The sequence below is a fragment of the Monodelphis domestica genome, chromosome 5, assembly GCF_027887165.1.
Source record: "Monodelphis domestica isolate mMonDom1 chromosome 5, mMonDom1.pri, whole genome shotgun sequence".
NCBI lineage: Eukaryota > Metazoa > Chordata > Mammalia > Didelphimorphia > Didelphidae > Monodelphis > Monodelphis domestica.
Window position 1 is genome coordinate 185,265,221 of NC_077231.1, and position 23,062 is coordinate 185,288,282.

Genomic DNA, 23,062 nt, shown 5'->3' on the forward strand with positions numbered 1-23,062 from the left:
TTTCCAATTTTTGGCTACCACAAAGAGTGCAGCTATGAATATTCTTGTACAAGTCTTTTTCCTTATTATCTCTTTGGGGTACAAACCCAGCAGTGCTATAGCTGGATCAAAGGGCATACACTCTTTTATCATCCTTTGGGCATAGTTCCAAATTGCCCTCCAGAATGGCTACATCAATTCACAACTCAACCAGCAATGAATTAGTGTCCCCACTTTGCCACATCCCCTCCAGCATTCATTACTTTCCATAGATGTCATGTTAGCCAATCTGCTAGGTGTGAGGTGATACCTCAGAGTTGTTTTGATTTGCATCTCTCTGATTATAAGAGATGTAGAGCACTTTTTCATGTGCTTATTAATAGTTTTGATTTCTTTGGCTGAGAACTGCCTGTTCATGTCCCTTGCCCATTTATCAATTGGAGAATGGCTTGATTTTTTGTACAAGTGATTGAGTTCTTTGTAAATTTGAGTAATTAAACCTTTATCAGAGGTTTTTATGAAGATTGTTTCCCAATTTGTTGCTACCCTACTGATTTTGGTTACATTGGTTTTGTTTGTACAAAAACTTTTTAATTTGATGTATTCCAGATTATTTATTTTGCATTTTGTAACTCTTTCTAAGTCTTGCTTGGTTTTGAAGTCTTTCCCTTCCCAAAGGTCTGACATGTATGCTATTCTGAGTTTGCCTAATTTTCTTATAGTTTCCTTCTTTATGTTCAAGTCATTCACCCATTTTGAATTTATCTTGGTGTAGGGTGTGAGGTATTGATCTAAACCTAATCTTTCCCACACTGTCCTCCAATTTTACCAGCAGTTTGTAGGAAATAGTGGACTTTTATCCCAAAAGCTGGGATCTTTGGGTTTGTCATATACTGTCTTGCTAAGGTCGCTTGCCTCCAGTCTATTCCACTGATCCTCCTTTCTGTCTCTTAGCCAGTACCAGATTTTTTTGGTGACCGTTGCTTTATAATATAGTCTGACATCTGGGACTGCAAGGCCCCCTTCCTTTGTATTTTTTTTTTCATTATTTCCCTAGATATCCTTGATCTTTTGTTCTTCCAAATGAACTTTGTTATGGTTTTTTCTAAATCAGTAAAAAACATTTCTGGAAGTTCCATGGGTATGGCACTAAATAGATAGATGAGTTTGGGTACGATGGTCATATTTATTATATTGGCTCGTCCTACCCATGAGCAGTTAATGTTCTTCCAATTGTTCAAGGCTAGTTTTAGATGTGTGGAAAGTGTTTTGTAGTTGTGTTCATATAGTTCTTGTGTTTGTCTCATTAGATAGATTCCTAAGTATTTTATTTTGTCTAAGGTTATTTTGAATGGGATTTCTCTTTCTACTTCTTGCTGCTGAACTGTGTTGGAATTATATAGAAATGCTGATGACTTATGTGGGTTTATTTTGTATCCTGCAACTTTGCTAAAGTTGTTGATTATTTCAATTAGCTTTTTGGTTGAATCTCTAGGATTCTTTAAGTAGACCATCATGTTATCTGCAAAGAGCGATCATTTGGTCTCCTCCTTGCCTATTTTAATGTCTTCAATTTCTTTTTCTTCTCTAATTGCTACTGCTAGCGTTTCTAATACAATGTCAAATAATAGAGGTGATAATGGGCATCCTTGTTTCACTCCTGATCTTAATGGGAATGGATTTAGTTTATTCCCATTGCAGATGATATTAGTTGATGGTTTTAGATATATACTGTTTATTATTTTTAGGAATGACCCTTCTATTCCTATGCTTTCTAGTGTTTTTAGTAGGAATGGGTGTTGCATTTTATCAAAGGCTTTTTCTGCATCTATTGAGATAATCATGTGGTTCTTGTTGGTTTGCTTGTTGATGTGGTCAATTATGTGAATAGATTTCCTAATATTGAACCAGCCCTGCATCCCTGGTATAAATCCTACTTGATCATGGTGGATGACCCTTCTGATCACTTGCTGGAGTCTTTTTGCTAGTATCCTATTTAAGATTTTTGCATCAATATTCATTAGGGAGATTGGTCTATAGTTTTCTTTCTCTGTTTTTGACTTGCCTGGCTTTGGAATTAGTACCATGTTTGTGTCATAAAAGGAGTTTGGTAGAACTCCCTCTTTGCTTATTATGTCAAATAGTTTGTATAGTATTGGAGTTAGCTGTTCTTTGAATGTTTGATAGAATTCAATGGTGAATCCATCAGGCCCTGGGGATTTTTTCTTAGGAAGTTCTTTGATGACCTGTTGGATTTCTTTTTCTGATATGGGATTATTTAAGAAATCTATTTCTTCTTCTGTTAGTCTAGGCAATTTATATTTTTGTAAATATTCATCCATATCACCTAGGGTGGTATATTTATTGCCATATAGTTGGGCAAAGTAGTTTTTAATGATTGCCTTAATTTCCTCTTCATTGGAGGTGAGATCCCCCTTTTCATCCTTGATGCTGTTAATTTGCCTTTCTTCTTTACTTTTTTTAATTAGATTGACCAGTACTTTGTCTATTTCGTCTGTTTTTTCAAAGTACCAACTTCTAGTCTTGTTTATTAGCTCAATAGTTCTGTCACTTTCGATTTTATTAATTTCTCCCTTAATTTTTAGGATCTCTAGTTTTGTTTTCTTCTGGGGGGTTTTAATTTGTTCGTTCTCAAGTTTTTTGATTTGCATTTCCAATTCCTTGATCTCTGTCCTCCCTAATTTGTTAATATATGCACTCAGGGATATGAACTTTCCTCTAAGTACTGCCTTGGCTGCATCCCATAAGGTTTGAAAGGATGTCTTGCCGTTGTCATTTTCCTCAACGAAATTATTGTTTCTATGATTTCTTCTCTAACTAACCGATTTTGCAGTATCATATTATTTAATTTCCAATTAATTTTTGATTTAGCTCTCCATGTACCCTTACCAATCAATATTTTTATTGCCTTGTGATCTGAAAAGGCTGCATTTATTATTTCTGCTTTTCTGCATTTGAGTGCCATGTTTCTGTGACCTAGTGTATGATCTATTTTTGTGAATGTGCCATGTGGTGCTGAAAAGAAAGTGTATTCCTTTTTGTCCCTATTTATTTTTCTCCATATGTCTATTAACTCTAATTTTTCTAAGATTTCATTCACCTCTTTTACCTCTTTCTTGTTTATTTTTTGGTTTGATTTATCTAAATTTGATAGTGGTTGGTTCAAATCTCCCACTAATATGGTTTTACTGTCTATTTCCTCTTTCAATTCTCCTAGTTTCTCCATTAAGAATTTAGATGACAAAGAGGGAGTTTTACCAAACTCCTTTTATGACACAAACATGGTACTGATTCCAAAACCAGGCAAGTCAAAAACAGAGAAAGAAAACTATCGACCAATCTCCCTAATGAATATCGATGCAAAAATCTTAAATAGGATACTAGCAAAAAGACTCCAGCAAGTGATCAGAAGGGTCATCCGCCATGATCAAGTAGGATTTATACGAGGGATACAGGGCTGGTTCAATATTAGGAAAACCATCCACATAATTGACCACATCAACAAGCAAACCAACAAGAACCACATGATTATCTCAATAGATGCAGAAAAAGCCTTTGATAAAATACAACACCCATTCCTATTAAAAACACTAGAAAGCATAGGAATAGAAGGGTCGTTCCTAAAAATAATAAACAGTATATATCTAAAACCATCAGCTAATATCATCTGCAATGGGGATAAACTAAATCCATTCCCAATAAGATCAGGAGTGAAACAAGGATGCCCATTATCACCTCTATTATTTGACATTGTACTAGAAACACTAGCAGTAGCAATTAGAGAAGAAAAAGACATTGAAGGCATTAAAATAGGCAAGGAGGAGACCAAGTTATCACTCTTTGCAGATGACATGATGGTCTACTTAAAGAATCCTAGAGATTCAACCAAAAAGCTAATTGAAATAATCAACAACTTTAGCAAAATTGCAGGATACAAAATAAACCCACATAAGTCATCAGCTTTTCTATATCTCTCCAACACATCTCAGCAGCAAAAACTAGAAAGAAAAATCCCATTCAAAATCATCTTAGACAAAATAAAATACCTAGGAATCTATCTCCCGAGACAAACACAGGAACTATATGAAAATAACTACAAAACACTCACCACACAACTAAAACTAGACTCGAGCAATTGGAAAAACATTAACTACTCATGGATAGGACGAGCCAATATAATAAAAATGACCATCCTACCCAAACTTATTTATCTATTTAGTGCCATACCCATGGAACTCCCAAAAAATTTCTTTACTGATTTAATAAAAAAACATAACAAAGTTCATTTGGAATAACAAAAGATCAAGGATACCCAGGGAAATAATGAAAAAAAAAACACAAATGATGGGGGCCTTGCAGTCCCAGACCTCAAACTATATTACAAAGCAGCAGTCATCAAAACAATTTCGTATTGGCTAAGAGACAGAAAGGAGGATCAGTGGAATAGACTGGGGGCAAGCGACCTCAGCAAGACAGTATACCATAAACCCAAAGATCCCAGCTTTTGGGACAAAAAATCCACTATTTCCTACAAACTGCTGGGAAAATTGGAGGACAGTGTGGGAAAGATTAGGTTTAGATCAATACCTCACACCCTACACCAAGATAAATTCAAAATGGGTGAATGACTTGAACATAAAGAAGGAAACTATAAGAAAATTGGGTAAACACAGAATAATATACATGTCAGACCTTTGGGAGGGGAAAGACTTTAAAACCAAGCAAGACTTAGAAAAATCACAAAATGTAAAATAAATAATTTCGACTACATCATATTAAAAAGCTCTTGTACCAACAAAACCAATGTAACTAAAATCAGAAGGAAAACAACAAATTGGGAAAAAAATCTTCATAACAACCTCTGACAACGGTTTAATTACTCAAATTTATAAAGAGCTATATCAATTGTACAAAAAATCAAGCCATTCCCCAATTGATAAATGGGCAAGGGACATGGATAGGCAGTTTTCAGATAAAGAAATCAAAACTATTAATAAGCACATGAAGAAGTGTTCTAAATCTCTTATAATCAGAGAGATGCAAATCAAAACAACTCTGAGGTATCACCTCACACCTAGCAGATTGGCTAACATGACAGCTATGGAAAGTAATGAATGCTGGAGGGGATGTGGCAAAGTAGGGACATTAATTCATTGCTGGTGGAGCTGTGAACTGATCCAACCATTCTGGAGGGCAATTTGGAACTATGCACAAAGGGCGATAAAAGAATGTCTACCCTTTGATCCAGCTATAGCACTGCTGGGTCTGTACCCCAAAGAGATAATGGACAAAAAGACTTGTACAAAAATATTCATAGGTGCGCTCTTTGTGGTGGCCAAAAATTGGAAAAAGAGGGGATGCCCATCAATTGAGGAATGGCTGAATAAATTGTGGTATATGTTGATGATGGAATATTATTGAGCAAAAAGGTATAATAAAGTGGAGGAATTCCACGGAGACTGGAACGACCTCCAGGAAGTGATTCAGAGTGAGAGGAGCAGAACCAGGAGAACATTGTACACAGAGACAAACACACTGTGGTATAATCGAAGGTAATGGACTTCTCCATTAGTGGCGGTGTAATGTCCCTAAACAATCTGCAGGGATCTAGGAGAAAAAACAATATCCATAAGCAGAGGACAAACTGTGGGAGTAGAAACACAGAGTTCACAACTGCCTGACTACAGCGTTTGAGGGGACATGACAGAGGAGAGACTCTAAACGAATACTCTAATGCAAATATTAACAACATGGCAATGGGTTCGAATCAAGAACACATGTGATACCCCGTGGAATCACAGTGGCTACGGGGGGTGGGGGGAAGGAAAAGAAAATAATCTTTGTCTTTAATGAATAATGCATGGAAATGATCAAATAAAATACTACAAAATTAAAAAAAAAGAATTTGGATGCTATACCATTTGGTGCATACATGTTGATTAGTGATATTTCCTCATTGTCTATACTCCCTTTCAACAGAATATATTTACCTTCCCTATCCCTTTTGATCAGATCTATTTTTGCTTTGGCTTTGTCAAATATCATGATTGCAACTCCTGCCTTCTTTCTATCAGTTGAGGCCCAAAAGGTCTTACTCCAACCTTTAATTCTAACATTGTGAGTGTCAACCCGCCTCATATGTGTTTCTTGAAGACAACAAATAGTAGGGTTTTGGGTTCTAATCCAATTTGCTATTTGTCTATGTTTTATGGGTGAGTTCATCCCATTCAAGTTCAAAGTTATGATTGTCATTTGTGGATTCGCTGGCATTTTGATATCTTCCCCTAGTTCTGACCTTTCTTCTTTAGCTATCTCCTTTTGAACCAGTGATTTACTTAAGTCAGTCCCCCTAGTCCCCTCCCTTGAAATGCTTCCCTTTCCAGCCCCTCCCTTTTTATGCTCCCCCCTCCCCCCTCTCCTTCCCTCCCTTTTTATACTCTCTCCCCCCTCCCCCTCCTTAATTTTCCTTTCTTTCTTGCCCTGTTGGATAATATAGAATTCAGGATCCCACTGGATCTAGATGTTCTTTCCTCTCAGATTTGATTTCACTGAGAGTAAGATTTAAGTAATTCCACTTCACGCTCTCTTCCTCTCCTTCTCATATGAGAGTTCTTCCCCTCCCCTTCCCATGTGTATCTTTATATGGGAAAGATTATTCTATTAAGTCCCCCCCTATTTCTTGAAGTAAATCTTAGTGTTATCGATGGTTCCCCCCTCCCTTTTCCTTTCTTTGCTCCCACTTTCCCCAAATCTTCTTAATGCCCCAATCTTTCCCTATGCATGTTTCTTCTAACTACTCTTATGATGCATACAATTTTTGAGTTACACAAAACATTTTCCCCACATATTAATATATATAATTTGATGTAAATGTAGTCCTTATAGAAGAGAGTTTGACTTAAAGAAAAAGATAAGATTTATCTCCTTTTCCCTTTCTTTCATATTTACCTTTTCATGTTTCTCTTGCTTTCTGTGCTTGGATATCAAATGTTCCACTAAGTTCTGGTCTTTTCTTAGAAAATACTTGGAAATCTTCTATTTTGTTGAATGCCCATACTTTCCCCTGGAAGTATATAGTCAGTTTTGCTGGGTAGTTGATTCTTGGTTGGAGACCCAGCTCTCTTGCCTTTCTAAATATCATGTTCCATGCTTTGTGGTCTCTTAGTGTGTTAGCTGCTAAGTCATGTGTGATACTTATGGGAGCCCCCCTATATCTGAAGCTCCTCTTCTTGGCTTCTTGTAGGATTTTCTCCTTTTCTTGGAAGCTCTTAAATTTGGCAATTACATTCCTAGGGGTTGTCTTTTGGGGATTTAGTATAGAGGGTGTTCTATGAACCCTTTCTATTTCTATTTTGCCCCCTTGCTCCAGAATGTGTGGGGAATTTTCTTTCATAATCTCCTGTAGAATAACATCAAGTTTATTGTTAATCTCTGGTTTTTCTGGGAGACCGATAATTCGGAGGTTGTCTCTTCTTCCTCTGTTTTTCAAGTCTGTGACCTTTTCAGTGAGATATTTTATGTTTTCTTCTAATTCATTAATTTTTCGGCTTTGCTTTATTGATTCTTGCTGTTTTATGATCTTACTTTCTTCGAGTTGCTTAATTCTGGTCGTTAGGGACAGGTTTTGCTTTTCAGCTTTGTCTGCCTTTCTATTGGATGCTTCCAGCTCTTTTTCTAATTGAGCAGTCTTATCTGTCAGACTGCTGATCTCTTTCTCCCATTTTTCTTTCCAGTTTTCCATCTTTTGGGTAAGCTCCAGTTTGAGATCTTCCAGAGCTTGTTGATAGTTTCCATTTTGGGAGGCATGTTCTGATTTTTTTTGGATTTCATCCTCATTTTCTTCTTTTCCTTGGGTACTTCCACTATAAAAGTTTTCAATAGTCACCTTTTTCCCTTTCTTCCTGGAGGCTTTATTTTGGGCCATGTGAGCCATTCCCTTTGGTGGTATTATCCCCCTTTCCTTTTAGACTGGGGTCTGGGTGATATGGGCGGGTTTTCTGTGAATCTAGGTTGCCTCAGACTAGTTCTTCCCAGCCTCAGAGGTTTCTTAGAGCACTGGGCCCCTGATCACAGCCACACTGCCCAGGTGTTCAGCTCCGCCCAGATAATCGGCGCATGGTCCACCCCGAGTATGGCTCCCTGGGCCCCCTGTGCTCAGCGCAGGAGTCTCCCGTGAAACCGCCCTGAGACATTTCCTGGCAGTCCCCAGATCCCAAGGACCCTGGAGTGCCCCCCCAGACAAAGACGTTCCCCACTCACTCGCTGTCCCAGTGAGTACTCCGGTAGCTCACTCTGATTTGGTGGGGGAGGTGGGGGGGGGAAGGCGGCTCAGTTCACGTTTCTGTGCAAGCTTTTCCTCCTTCTTATTATAGTGTGGAAATGTTCAAAACCCACATACCTTCGCCTCTGTGGGGTACTGTGGAGTACTGGGGAGTTCTTCTGTTCCTCCAAAGGTGATTTTTATGCTCCTTTGATGTAGTCTATTTCGTTCGGTGCCAGGGAGAAGAAGCGTGTGGCGTCTAGATTACAGCCATGATTACCCAGAAGTCCCCCTTTCCCCATATCTTATCTCTACTCTTTTCTTTATTTTCTTCCTATAGATTTCATTGCTATACCTTGTTCACCTCCAACACTGGCCTCTGGTTGCAGTAAATGTTAATGCGCCACTAATAAAGTCTCCTCTAATGACTCTCACGTGTTAGAACTCTGAGTGCAAAGCCTCTGCCCCTGTGAAAGGGAATAGTTTTATTATAATCAGGGCAAGGTATGTATTGCTATCAATATGAGATGTTAAGAATTGGTAATGGTGTAAGTAGCAATAACTACCTATTTTTTTTTTAAACCCATGGCTTCTTAGAATAAATATTGTGTATTGATTCCAAGGCAGAAGAGAGGTAAAGGTCAGGTAATGGGAGTCAAGTGATTTGCCCAGGATTACATAGCTAGGAAGTGTCTCAGGCCACATTTGAGCCCAGAACCTTCCATTTTGGGCCTGGCTCTCAAATTACCAAACCACCTGACACTCCTAATAATTCCTTAAGTTTGAAATTTTTAAAAATTATTAGAAGTAATGAAAAGATTTATGGGATCAGGTTTGGTAGACAAAATACCTGAAGAGCTATGGAGGGAATGCACAAAAATGTATGAGAGGCATCCACAAAAAAAATTCCAAAGAAAAAGAGGAGCAAGAAGATTAAAATGGCTGTTTGATGAAGTCTTACAAATGGCTGAGGAAAGAAGGAAAGGGAAAAGAGAAAAAAGGAAAGATGCATCCAAATGAATACATTATATAGCAAGGAGAAATAAGGTTTTCTTAAATGAGCAATGCAAAAATATAGAAGAAAATATTAAAATGTGAAAGACAAGAGATCTCTTCAAGAAAATAGCAATACCAAAGGAAGACAAAAATAGGAGGGACTTAACAGAAGCAGATCTAGATTAAGAAAAGGTGGTAAGAATAAACAGAAAAACTCTACAAGAAAGATCTTAACAGGACACTGAAAAACCATGATGGTGTAGTTATTGATCTAGAGCCAGATATCCCAGAGAATAAAGTGGGCCTTAAGAAGTACTGATAATAATAAAGCTAGTGGAAGTAATTATTTACATCCTAATCCTAAAGAAAATATTCAAAAAGTTTAAATACTTGTGCTCATTTCACAGGCCACCAAAGTTATGCAAGCTAGGTTTCTATAATATGAGAACAGAGAATTACCAAAAGAGCAGGCGGGTTTTTGAAGATACAGAGAACTATAGGTCAAATTGCTAACATTTGCTAGATCATAAAGAAAGCAAGAGTTCCAGAAAAACACTACTTCTGCTTCATTCACTAAACAAAAGCCTTTGATTATGTGGATCACAACAAAACCTGGAGAGTGCTCAAAGAGGGGAATATCAGATCATCTTACTTCTCTGGATGAATCAAAAGCTGAAATTAAGGTTGCTGGGAGACAATCTCATATATGCAGACAATACTGCTCTGGTGTCAGACTGAAAAATTTAGATGTCTCTTGATGAGAGTGAAAAAGGAGAGTGTAAAAGCTGGCATGAAGTTTAATATTAAAAAGCTAAAATTTTGGTAACTGGCCCCTACTTCCTAGCAAATAGAGGGTTCAGAAGAAAAGGAAGAAGTGTCATATTTTATATTATTGGGCTCAAAGATCCCTGCAGACAGCAACTGCAGCCATGAAATTGAAAGAGGCTTGTTCCATGGAAGGAAAGCAATGACAAATCTGGACCTCATACTAAAAAAAGAAGAGGTATCACCTTACTGACAAAGGTTCATATAGTCAGACCTATGGCTTTTTTTTTTCAGTAAGACTGTATAGCTGTGAGATCTTGACTAAAAGGAAAACTGAACACTGCTGAATCAATGGTTTTGAATTGTTGTGCTAGAGAAGACTTTTGAGAGTTCCTTGGACAGGAGGGAGTTCAAATCAGTCAAGAAATTAATCCAGACTATTCCCTGGAGGGCCAAATACTGAAGCTGAAGTCTAAATATCTGCCACATAATAAGATAAGACTCCTTGGAAAAGCCCCAATGTTGGGAAAGTATGTAATTGGAAATCTTGTGCCTTTGAACTACATTTCTCATTAGCCCACTGACTTCCTGAAATTACATACTGACATAGACAGGAGATAAATTGGGTGGTCTTCCATGGCTAGAGCTTTTACCTTCCTGGGTGGGGACACTGGTGGAACGGGCTGTTTCAAAGGGAGATTAGCCATGGTCATGTGGTTTTATTTTGTTACCTTATTTTGCTACTTCTGGTAATTATTAATAAATCTTATAAAATATAATATTTGAAGCTATTGTATATTAATTTTAATTTTTACAGATTGAAGGCAAAAGAAAAAGGAACGGTGGAGGATGAGATAGATAGATGTCATGGAAACAATGAATTTTGAGAGATAGTGAAAGACAGAGGGGTCTGGTGGGCTGGGGTCAATGGGGTCAAACAGATTTGGACACAGCTAAACAACCAAACAACAATTCTTTAGTCAAGAAATTAAAACAAAAATTACTACTCTTGTTTTTAGATCACTTCAATTTTTATCTATTACTTTTCCCCAAATACCCTACTGAAAAAATTAAGGATAAAACAAGGCAGTTCAGGATAATTAACCAAAATGTCAATGGAATCTGACAATATATGCAATGTAATCACCCTGGTCCATATTGGTGCTTAATGCTTATTGCTTAATTGATTTATATCCAATATACTCTATCTCCGAAAAGAAGAGATGCTTTTTTCTTAACTCTTCTTAAGGACCAAACTTGGTCATCATAATTAATATAACATTAAATTTTAGAGGGTTTTTTTGCTATTTTTCTTTCCATTTACATTGTTTAGTTATTTTTAGTTCTCTTGATTCCTCCTACTTCACTTAGCATCAGTTGATTTAAATCTTCCCATGCTTCAATATATTCTTCATTTTTATCATTTATTAAAATGCAATAATATTCATGTTCCATAATTTGTTTAGACATTTCAAAATCAACTGACAACTACTTTTGTTTCCAGGCCTTTGTAGTAACAAAAAGTACCACTACAAATCTTTTAGTGTATGTGAGGTCTTTCAATGGGTCAGTAGACATGGATTTGGTTTTAGCTATTTTCAATAAATGAACAAGAGAGTTGAGTTGTAAAATGATCCCATTTCCTTGTTAATAGCAAACTTCAAAGTGTTTATTATTTTGGCTGGCACTTGAAACACTACTCAGACAAAATTATTTTTGATGTGTACTAATTGGTATTCATCCAAATAACATATTAAGAATCAAATGTATATGTTAATTCTTAAATATCTTACCCTTATCAAAGCTTGCATTAGCCCCTCTGTCCAACAAGATACGCACCAACTCCACATTAGCAATATTAGCAGCATACATAAGAGGAGTCCATCCAAAATGAAAGTTGGATTCTACATTCATTCCTATAAACATAAGAATATATGCTGGAATTAAAAAGAACTGTTAAAAAACCTCCAGACTGTGAAATGCACTTGCTTTTAGTGAAAAGATTAAGAGGTTCTAGTTCTGCTTTGTTATTATTGTGACTTCAAACAATGTACAAATGCTGGGAACTTCAATTTCTTATTAGAGAGATGAATTAGATGATCTTTAGGGTTACTATCAGCTCTAAAATTCAAAGGCTCTATCATTATGGCTAAAATATATTTTAACCAAAATCATTTGGATTTAAGACATGCATATTATGTGAAGGCATGTATTTATTATATTACAAGCCCTCTGTGACTAACTTCAGGAGGGAGAATATCTGTTAAAGACTACAATATAAGAATCCTAAAGGAGTCTATGAAAATATATTTTATAAATTTTATTAGGAAGTGACATGATATGAAAATAATTAAATTATATAAGGAATTTTATAGGATAAAAACACCCAACTTTCAATTGTTATTATTCTACTACATACAAAGATATTGGCAAAAGACTGCTAGAGTTGTCTAGTCATTCCTTTGCCTAAGCATTTACTTAAGTTTTCTGGGCCTCATTTTCTCAGTTACAAAGTAAAGGGTTAAACTAATTCAAATGTCTCTTCCAGCTCTAAATCTATTATCTCATGAAACAGCTAGAGCAAAGTCTCTTCTCTTCTCTACCTTGTGGCTTTTCTGCACCCATTCCATCCCCTAATCCCCTGCACCTTGTTCTAAACATGTTCAAAGCTACTTGGCCCAAGAATACCAACAGGTGGCTACCAGCTACTTCCTCTACTACCTCTTTTCTTTTGCTTTGAAGAATCCTGACTAGCTCCTTCCTTCCTTTTGTGAAGATTGGATTTAGCTATCTTCTGATTGTAACAATGAAGGTACTTAGCTCTTCCTTTATTGGGGTGATTGAATTGTAATACACAATCTATTTTTAGATTTTAATCCCCAAAAGGTGGTAACTCAGTATTTTAAGTAGATCTACCCATTTTAACCACAAAAGGCGTTAACTAACTACAAAAGGTGAAGTATCCCAAAAAAGATGTTAAGTAACCCAAAAAGGTATAATCTAGCCAAATAAGGTGTGAACTAAAGAGTGGGTAATACTAGAGAGGGACGTCTGCTGTGATTGGTAGATGTGAAATTTAAGGGAGGTGACACAAGAGAAAATGATCTTTAAAAAGACCAGATGAACTTTGTTATGTTTTTTTCTAATTCAGTAAAAAAGTTTTTTGGTAGTTCAATGGGTATTGTACTAAATAAGTAAATAAGTTTGGGTAGGATGGTCATTTTTATTATGTTAGCTCGCCCCACCCATGAGCAATCAATGTTTTTCCAATTGTTTAGATCTAATTTTAATTGTGTGGAGAGTGTTTTGTAGTTGTGTTCATATAGTTCCTGTGTGTGTCTTGGCAGATAGATTCCTAAGTAATTTATATTGCCTGGGGTGACTTTAAATGGATTTTCTCTAATTCTTGCTGCTGAAATGTGTTAGAGGTATATAGAAATGCTGATGACTTTTGTGGGTTTATTTTGTATCCTGCAACTTTGTTAAAGTTGTTGATTATTTCCACTAGCTTTTTAGTTGATTCTCTAGGATTCTTTAAGTAGACCATCATATCATCTGCAAAGAGTGACAGCTTGGTCTCCTCATTGCCAATTTTAATACCTTCAATTTCTTTTTCTTCTCTAATTGCTACTGCTAGTGTTTCTAGTACAATATTAAATAATAAAGGTGATAATGGGCATCCTTGTTTCACTCTTCATCTTATTGGGAGACCAGAAGATTGAGATTCAATTCGAATTAGATTGAAGAACTCTCACTTGGAGAAGAGACTGGAAGACAGATACTTGGACTTGGGCTGTAGAACTGGACCCCTGGAGGAGTTTGTGCAGGAGACCTCAGACTGCTTTCCTTTTAGAAGGTCATTGTTGGTGAGTGAAAGGTTGACTTATTGACCCTGCCTTTCTGGAGGTGTAAACCTCCAAGAAAGGCCCATCTTCTTGAAACTCATTTCCCTGATTAGGGCCTTAGAATTTCTACCTGGCTCAGAGAAAGCCAGAGTTTTCTCCCTCTCTCCCCTTTTCTTACTTCCTTAATGTCTTAGACTCTATTGTAAATGAACTACCATAAATTACATTTTACTTTAGTAATTCATTTTGGGATTTAGAAATTTAATCCCTGGCGACCACCAATTTAATATATCAGTCCAACCACAAATAAATTTAACACTTCCTTCCTTTCTTTTTATCACACCTTATATCCATGTTATTTCCACTTCAATTATTGGTTATGTTTATGCTTCATCCACTACAAAATACTTTGTTTGAGTGACCTCTCTCATGTGACAGCCTCTTCTAGTGATCTGACCTGCAATCTAATGAATCCTATGCAACTTTTGAACATGACTATCTATAAATTTTCTAAAGTGGGAACAGTTAACATGCAAGGGATCTTCCAGATAGTTTATGCCAAGTGGAGCACAATGCAATCCAGTTATCTCTTGCTGCATGATTGGCCTAATTCCATTTCTACTTATATATCTAATAACATCTTTTATGCCCTTTATTCATAGTTCTTCTTTGGTAATATGTCACATTCTATCTTTGAGAATGTGTACCTGAGCTACAATTTGTCCCCAAAATTTTTTACTTGCTGATCTCCATTAAAGATGTATTTCAAACAAAACTGCTTCTCTGGTAGGATTCAGATTGCCAGATGTGCTATTTGTTTGTAATCAAAAATATCCTACATAAAGTTACCAGTTTCTGGTAATAATGTGCCATTCCTGTGGAGCAGGACACCTAAAAGCATCCTGAGGACTATTGGGCATCAATATGATTTCTGTAGCTAAACTCATAGGGCCACCTGCCTTTTCTAGTCACACTGCAGCAGAACTCTTCTACTTATACTATCTTCTTCAATTTTAGAGTTTAAGTTCATTGAAATAAGGACATTCTTTTTCTAAAAGAACTTATCACACTTATGCACTTATCACAGCATTTGCCCTTAAGTGAGCACTTAAATGGCTTTTTAAAATTAAATGCCTGTTTATTAAAACAAAACTAGTCTTTCCAAGAAATACCTAAATATTTTTTAAGAAAATTGAAAATATTATACTGTCAGTTTTCATACAGGCATATATATGCAGCTCTCTTCAACTTCCTTGAGAAGTGATGGTGAACCTTTTAGAGATGGAATGCCAGGCCCCACCCCTACCCCACTCCCAAAACAAGTGTCATGCCCCTCCTCTAGAAACAAAGTGCCATGCCTCACATCCCCAGAGACCGAGTGCCATGCCTACCCCCTTTACCCCACACAAGAGAGAGAAAGTGCTCCCATCAAGCTACTGGGTGGAGGCATGGGTGAAATAAAGAATGTCCTTAATGAGTGTAGAGGGGGAGGGGAGTGGACTGAGGGTTCTGCTCCCCTCCAGCTCTGTAGCTTGTAAGCCACACACCTAACCCTCTGTGGGCTCCCACTGGACTGCTGGGCAGATAAGCAGAGAATGTGAAGAAATAGCATATAAACTATGCTATTCTGGCTCTCTGACCCACAAAAGGTCAGGAGATCTTCAACACAATTTATCTATCTACTATAGATCCTAAATCTAGCATAGTAAAGTTTATACATTTTTCAACTGAGTATCAAACTAAAAAAATAAATGGAAGCACATGCATGATTTGTCTGAGTTATATGTATTACACTTTTAAAAACCATTATTGCTAGTTTAGTATATTTACATTGTTACATATACATACAAATATAGTCTATTTATTTACTCTTAAATTTGTAAAAGATGGCCCAACAATCTTACAGTTGACTATTAGATAGGTATACTATCATTCAAATAAAATTTCACAAAGTAATGACAAAAGCCAACATTCTTCCAATAGGAAAACAATGCAAGATGCTGAAAAATTAATTACTTCAACTCCCAAGTGCCAACCTGAACTGGCATGTTTCCTCATTTGGGAGTTCCCTATACTAATAAAAACACAGATTTCACCCCATCCAATTTTCTACTATCATTTATACATTAAGTGATAATCACTGTGAAAATCTGCAACACACTCCTAGTCCAATTATCTGTTTTCCTACAAAAATTTTTCTGCTAGTTTTCAATAGTTCTAACTGAAAATAAGTTGCTGGACATACAAGGGTGGTAAAGTTTCTATTTTTATCCCTTTTCCTTAGTTCCTAAAAACGGGCAAAGTGGATGAAGGAAAAGAAAGTAGGTAAGAATAATGGTCCTGAGGTACTAAATCACTATATATGAAACAATGCTCTAAGTAACTGTTTCTTTTTTAAAATAAACCTTTACTATCCGTCTTAGAAATAATACTATTTATTGGTTTCAAGGCAGAAGAGCAGTAAGGGTTAGTTTAATGGGGGTTAAGTGACTTGTCCAGGATTACACAGGTAGGAAGTATCTGAGGTCAAATTTGAACCCATGACCTCCAGGCCTGGCTCACAATCCATGAACAAGATAGCCACCCCCTCTTGAGTCACTACTAAGAGAAATGCAATTTAAAACAACTCTTAGGTTCCACTTCATACCTATCAGATTGTTAAAGTTGACAAAGAATGAAAACGGCCAATCCTGGAGCATCTATGGATACATTAATGAACCTTTGGTGGAACTATAGTCTGATTCAGCCATTCTAGAAAACGATTTAGAAGAATTCCCCCCAAATTATTAAACTGAGCATACTCATTCAGTAATACCATTAAAGATCTGTGCCTCTGACCCCCCCAAAATCAGGTAAAGAAGACCCATATGTACAAAATAGGGCAGACCTGTTTGTGGTAGCAGAACTTAAAACTGAGAAGTGGTATTCAATCACCAAAAGGCTGAACAAATTAACATATATATAAATATAACAGAAATATGATGATGCAAAAGTGATTTCAGAGAAACTGGGAAGACATATAAATTGATTCAGAAAGAGGTGAGTAGAACCAATATCATAAAGACAATCAACTTTGAAAGGTTTAGGAACTCTGATCAATACAATAAACTACCCATAATTCAGAGAATTAAACAGGCTACCTACCTCCTGAATGGTGATAGATTCAGAGTTCAGAGTGAGAGATATATTTTGGGATCTGGCCAAAGGAGGAATGTTTTGTACGACTATATGTTTGTAACAGGAAACGCTTTTTCAACAGAGTATTGTGGGGATGTGTGAAAAGAAAGAAGGATTTCATTTTACAAAATAAAATATAATTACAATCAATCTTCTCTCCAATTTAAAAAAAAAGGAAGCTGTTCTTAAAACTACATAATCTTGCTTTTATTCATTCATTAATGTGTTTGACCAATATTTACTGAGTAGCTAGTATGTTCAACACTGAGACATGTGATGATGTAAAACAATTATCCTCCCAATTCTCCAAGGTCAAAACTTTTAAGTCATCTTCAATTACCTATTCTCATTAGAGTAGCAGCTTATAAAGCTTTAAATATTTATAAATCATTCTGCATACATGATCTCCTCTGATCCTCCTGATAAACCTGTAAAGTAAACCTTATTATTATCCCTAAAATTACAAGTGTCAAAAGAGAAGCTCAACAAAGTAAGGTGATTTGCCCATGGTCACACAGCTATTAAGTGTCAGAAGTGTGATGAAGGTCCAGCTTTTGACTTCAAGCTTAGTGCTTGTCTTAGTCAAGTTCTATAATTTATTTGAGGCTCATCTATTTTTCTCCATTGCCATAACCTTTGTTCATCACTTCACATCTGATTACTGTAATAATCTTCAGGCTAGTCTACCTGAAATCTATTCTTAATCTCCCCATTCCATCTTGAAGATTGCTACCTAACTTTAAACTCTGGGACTGATAGCAGAGATGGAAGGACTGGACCCCATTGCCTTCAAGGAATTATGAAACTTCATTAATGATCTTAAGATTCCAATGAAAACAAAAGTTTATCTATTTAACATCAAAATTCTCCTAGAACTGCTATCTGGTTGAAATGATTTCTAAAGAATTAAAAGTGAATATCAACAAAGGAAAATAGAAGTGAATAGTAGGTATGAGCAGGTTGTGACATAATCAAGGAGGTACACCAAAGAACAAGAGTAAAAGACATCATCTGGGAATTACTTGGTAAGAAGAGAAGACGAGCTAGGTTACAAAGTAATAAGGAATCACAGACGGACAGTCATTTTTCTAGTTCGCTCCTCCTGTTGTCAAGAGAAAGAAAAGGCTGCTCCCAGAAAACTGAGCAGACCCCAGTGAGAAGCTAATAGACAAGAGCTGAACAGATTGAGCAAGCAAAAATTCATTTTTATCCAATGCTGGCATAAACATCTCAACTGATGAGCTCAAAAATCTATTTGAATATGTCAATTTCCTAAAAAAAAAAACAAACCAAAAAAAAAAAACACCTTCCCCTTCCCCATTATCCACCAATTTGAGGACAAGCTTTTCATCCTGGTATTCAGGGCCCTCCCATTATGGTCCCACCCTGGCTATCCAAATGTTATCAGTCCTTGGCATAGCAAATATAAACAATACAATATTGGATAAACACAGCATGAGTCATATGGCTATTAAGCGCTAAGGAAATTGAACAGGATTCACTAAAGGTTTGAAAAAGGGAAGGGTATAAACTAAGGCAGCAAGGTGACACAGTGGTCCTAGAGTCAGGGAAACTCTGAATTCAGATCTGGTCTCAGAAACTAGCTGTGTGACCTTGGGCAAGTCATTTAGACCTCCTGTTTTTCTCAGTTCTTCATCTGTAAGATGAATTGAAGAAGGAAATGGCAAACTTTTTGCAAGAAAACCCCAAATGTAATCATGAAGAGTCAAACAGTACTGAAAAACAACTGAATGATAACAACAGGGATATGAGCTATATTTATAGACAGATCTAAATGTTCATTTCTAAGGAAGAAGAAACTTGACTTGGATTTAAATTGTCTAAGGTTTACCTTATACTTTTATTGGGAGATAATGCAAAAAGAATTTTTTTTTTAAAACCCTTACCTTCCATCTTAGAATTAATACTGTGTATTGGTTCCAAGGCAGAAGAGGAGTAAGGGTTAGGCAATTGGGGGGAGAGGGGGCGTTAAGAGACTTGCCTAAGGTCACACAGCTAGAAAGTCTCTCTGGGGCCAGATTTGAACCCAGGACCTTCTGTCTCTAGGCCTGGTTCTCAATCCACTGAGCCACCCAGTGTGAACCTTAAAAATTCCCAGACCCTACTTCATAAGATTGGATTAAGACTATTCCCCATTTGGGCAGTGAACTCTACTTAGATCAGGAATGTGAGAATTCTGCTTCACCTACTTAAGTCTGCCCTAGGGGAAGATAAAGTTGTAAACTTTTTTCTGAACAATGAAAAGTACTTAAACCCATACTTATAAAAAGGCAAAAAGTTCTTAAGATAAGTACCTATAAAGGTCAAGCAACTTGTGAATTTACAAGGAACAAAGAGCTGAGAAACTTACTCAGAGCTTTCCTGGTGTGAATTACTCAAAAATTTACACCTTCTTAGGTGTGGACTAAGAATGGTCTGTCCTTTGAAAAACGTCTACTGTGATTGGTAGATGGAAGAACTTAGGGGAGGTGACATAGGAGAAAATTCCCTATAAAAGGAGATAACAGGCTCTTAAGAAAAAAACAGTCTCTAAGGAGGCTGTTGGGAGAGAGCTCTGGAAACAGGTTCTTGGGACAGTCTCTTGAGGACAGTCAGAAGAATCCCTCTCTGGAGAAGGATGGCTGGCTGAACTGGTGTCTATATTCTTGCTTGGACAGATCTTGTGGTGAGTGATTAGGACTGACTGATCTCTCTCTCTCAAGACTCAGGTCTAGGCCATGTTGGCTTAAGGCCCTTCATACTTATTCCTTTCTTATTCTTTCTCTCCTTTTCTTTAATTCCTCATTTGTATTAATTAAAATCTCTATAAATCCCAGCTGACTTGGGTATATTTGAATAACTGGGAATATTTCCCTAGTGACCACCTTATATTTGATTTTAAAACAAGACACTGTAGTAAAAACATATTTTCTGCGGTCACAATTTACTCATCCACTCTTTTATCTACTACAATTTAAGTCTTCCACTATTTTAATCACTACAGTTTATGGCCTTCAACCATTTTAATTATTACACCAGCTGTCCCCCAAAAGGAGTTTTAAATGTAAACCAATGGTTATTTATTGGTCTCAAAAATTTTATACTCAGAGGCTATGACCATCAATCACTTCCAATTCTTTACCAGTCAAATAAAGCAAGGAGGACAAGAACTGGTTTTGAAGACTGGTTTTCACATGATTTTAGTCCACATGTTGAAAAATATTACAAGGACAACAATATCACATTTAAAGCACTGCTGATTTTAAATTATGTCCTTTGATATCAAACTATACTTGATTCTTTGCTAACAACTGCTAGGAAAGGTTGCCAATGACTAATCTACCCTAAGTTACAAGTATGATCTATCAGAAGATTAGATCCCTAAACGCCCAATCAAAATTGAGTTTTAAAACATATATTTACTTCTTGAAACCCTTTAAAAAATGGCCCCAAATCTGGAAACTTTTACACTATATTAGACAAAAAGCCTTGAGCAATATTTACTAATGACAATTTTAGTTATACCTTGTATTATTTTACACTAAATACATGCGCCTGATATCTAGAACTTGTTTTGAAGTATCACATGCATGTAGAAAATCCTTAACTACTATTTCATCTATCAAAAACCATTAAAACTGAAACAATCATTTCCCATTTCCTGATTTTATATTCTTGCTATTAGAGGCTACCAGTAGTTATCAGTGACAAATTATAACCTGGATCCTTCTATTTTGTCTCATTTTAGGTAAAAACATTTTATTTGGTGGGTGAGAAATATTCAAATGAAACCCCAAGGTGTAGAAAAAATTTTTGCTATTGTAAATTTTTTTAAATATTGTAAAATAAAATTTTAAAAAACTACTGGTATGGAATTTTTTTCTAGTTTGAGAACATATCTTATGAATTCTTGGAGATGTGGATAAAGCTCTCTACATTTACCAGCATATATATGAAGATGTGAAGAAAAAATAGTTGTCTATGCTGCTAAAATATTTAAAAATAATAATACTCTGTTCATATCACCAATGTAGACTTTTCTTTAGGTACACTGTTCAGTAATTTTAAAAATTTGACTCTTTATAACTACTCTTACTTTGTAATAAATTTAAATCAGAAATACATTTTTCTCATCCTTTGATATTGTTACATTAATAAAACAAAACTTTAAAAATGTTGCATATTTTCATTAGGCTGAAATCAATTACTCTTTTTTACATACAATTATAAGTTCAAATAGGATTTGGAATGTCACAGGATTTATTTGAAGTAACTGATATCTTAACTATACAAATGGAATGGAAGATACTGAGAAAGGATGACATTAATAGCTGGGAGGCATCTTGAAATAGGTGGGATTTGAAGTAGATCTTGAAGGGAAACTAAGAAGGATGCCAATGTCAGGAGGATGAACATTTCTAACTAACAGTCTAGTCAGTACAAAGGAACCAAGAAAGGAGGTGAGCTGAAGAAAACACTGCTGAACCTAATAGTTAGCAATACTTTTACTTTCAACATTAGATACAGGTGCATCTATATATTCAGAAACCATTTATCAGAAATCTTTAATAAGATGATGCAAAAGAAAAAAATTAAGAGCCAATAAAACAAATCTCTCTGCAATCAGGTTCACATCAACACTTTGTATACAAAGGCATTTCACATTGCAAAAAAATCCAAAAAAATCTTTGAAATCTTTTGAGTTGCCACAATTTGGTAAAGAGAAAATTAATTTGATATTACAGCATTTTTCTCACCAGAATTTAGAAGTTCTTCAACCAGTGAAATATCTCCTGAAGTCAAAGCTTTTTTAAAGGTTTCATCTTTTTCTTCAGTCACTGATGACCCTTTCATTGTCTAAAGAAGCAGAAAAAGAATCACGAATTTTTAAGGGTTGGAGAGAACCCTGAGAAGTCATCCAGTTCAATCTCTAACCAAACAAAAAATACATAAAACATGCTTCTTGCTCATCTTGCCATTTTGTGCAGAATAGAAGCACAATAAAGATCCTGTTTAGTTTGAGACTTTTTATAAACTAAAAGGAAATATTTTTTCACATTTTATTACAAAAATATCATGAATGATAAAATTTTAATCAATTTTTTAAATTACAAAAAGCAAATCCTTACCTGAGTTATAATGGTCAAGATGAAAAAAGTTTTTGGATCTAGCAAAATTAAATAGCACTATGCTCAGTCACTCAGTAACAATTCATAGTAAACAAAGCTAAATGCTCCTATCTGTACAAGTTAAGAGGAGAGAGAAGAGAGTGGCACTTTTTCCTCTGTCCAATATCAACAAAAAAGGTATGGGGAGCATTTCCAAAAGCAGGTAACCAAAGTCACATTTTATCCGAACCAAGCACTGACACAACAGGTGAAACCCCCAATGTGTTTTTGTTCCCGGCCAGGGAGTTGGGCAGCGCTAGGGCGCTGGTTTCCCAAGACCTCGGGCTCGCGTTGAGCTTGGGCCGGGGCTGGACTTTGCCCCTGGCCCAGGCATGGTGGGGTGGGGGACAGAAGAGCACGTCTGCAGGGACAACAAAACTTAGGGCTTTTCTCTCTACCTGAGGCGCCCGATCCATGTACCCTATATCCCAGTAGTCTTCTTCGCTGTCGCTGCTCTCGCCTCCACCTGCCACGACCAGGGAACCCAGAGAACCCGCCATCTTTGGCCAAGCCCGCCCTACTTCCAAAGTTTAAGCCTATCTGGGACTGCCTCTCCTGCCCAACACAGCCGCACCTGCGCAATGGAGGGGCGCGTGGAGAAAAACTGGGACGGCGACGAAGGGTGGCGCCCGCAGCACGTGCGTTGCGTGCGTGCTTTCTGCGTCTCTATCTCCTCACGCCTGGCGTGCATCCTGACGAGGAACCTAGCTTGTGGCGCCTAATAGATATATAAAGCTTGCATTGGCTGGGGAAGTGGTTTGACTACTTTACCTAGGAACAATCCACATTCTCATTCAGGAACCTTAGAGCCTCAGTCGGCCATTGTCTAGGCGGGCAACCCCCTTATTTTT

The 23,062-nt window shown here is 36.6% G+C and overlaps 1 protein-coding gene across 1 annotated transcript in view; it reads right to left on the bottom strand.

The window, feature by feature from the left end:
- The window catches only part of ASZ1 (ankyrin repeat, SAM and basic leucine zipper domain containing 1), a 104,304-nt gene extending 81,511 nt beyond the window's left edge, over positions 1-22,793 (bottom strand). The window contains exons 1-3 of the mRNA XM_001368340.4: positions 22,610-22,793; positions 21,801-21,900; positions 11,815-11,937 (exon numbers count right to left, since the gene is read on the bottom strand). Of these exons, the coding sequence (XP_001368377.1) occupies positions 11,815-11,937; positions 21,801-21,900; positions 22,610-22,711 (325 nt within the window). The 5' untranslated portion in view covers positions 22,712-22,793. The remainder of the gene's footprint in view (positions 1-11,814; positions 11,938-21,800; positions 21,901-22,609) is intronic.
- Positions 22,794-23,062: the final 269 nt, after the last annotated feature.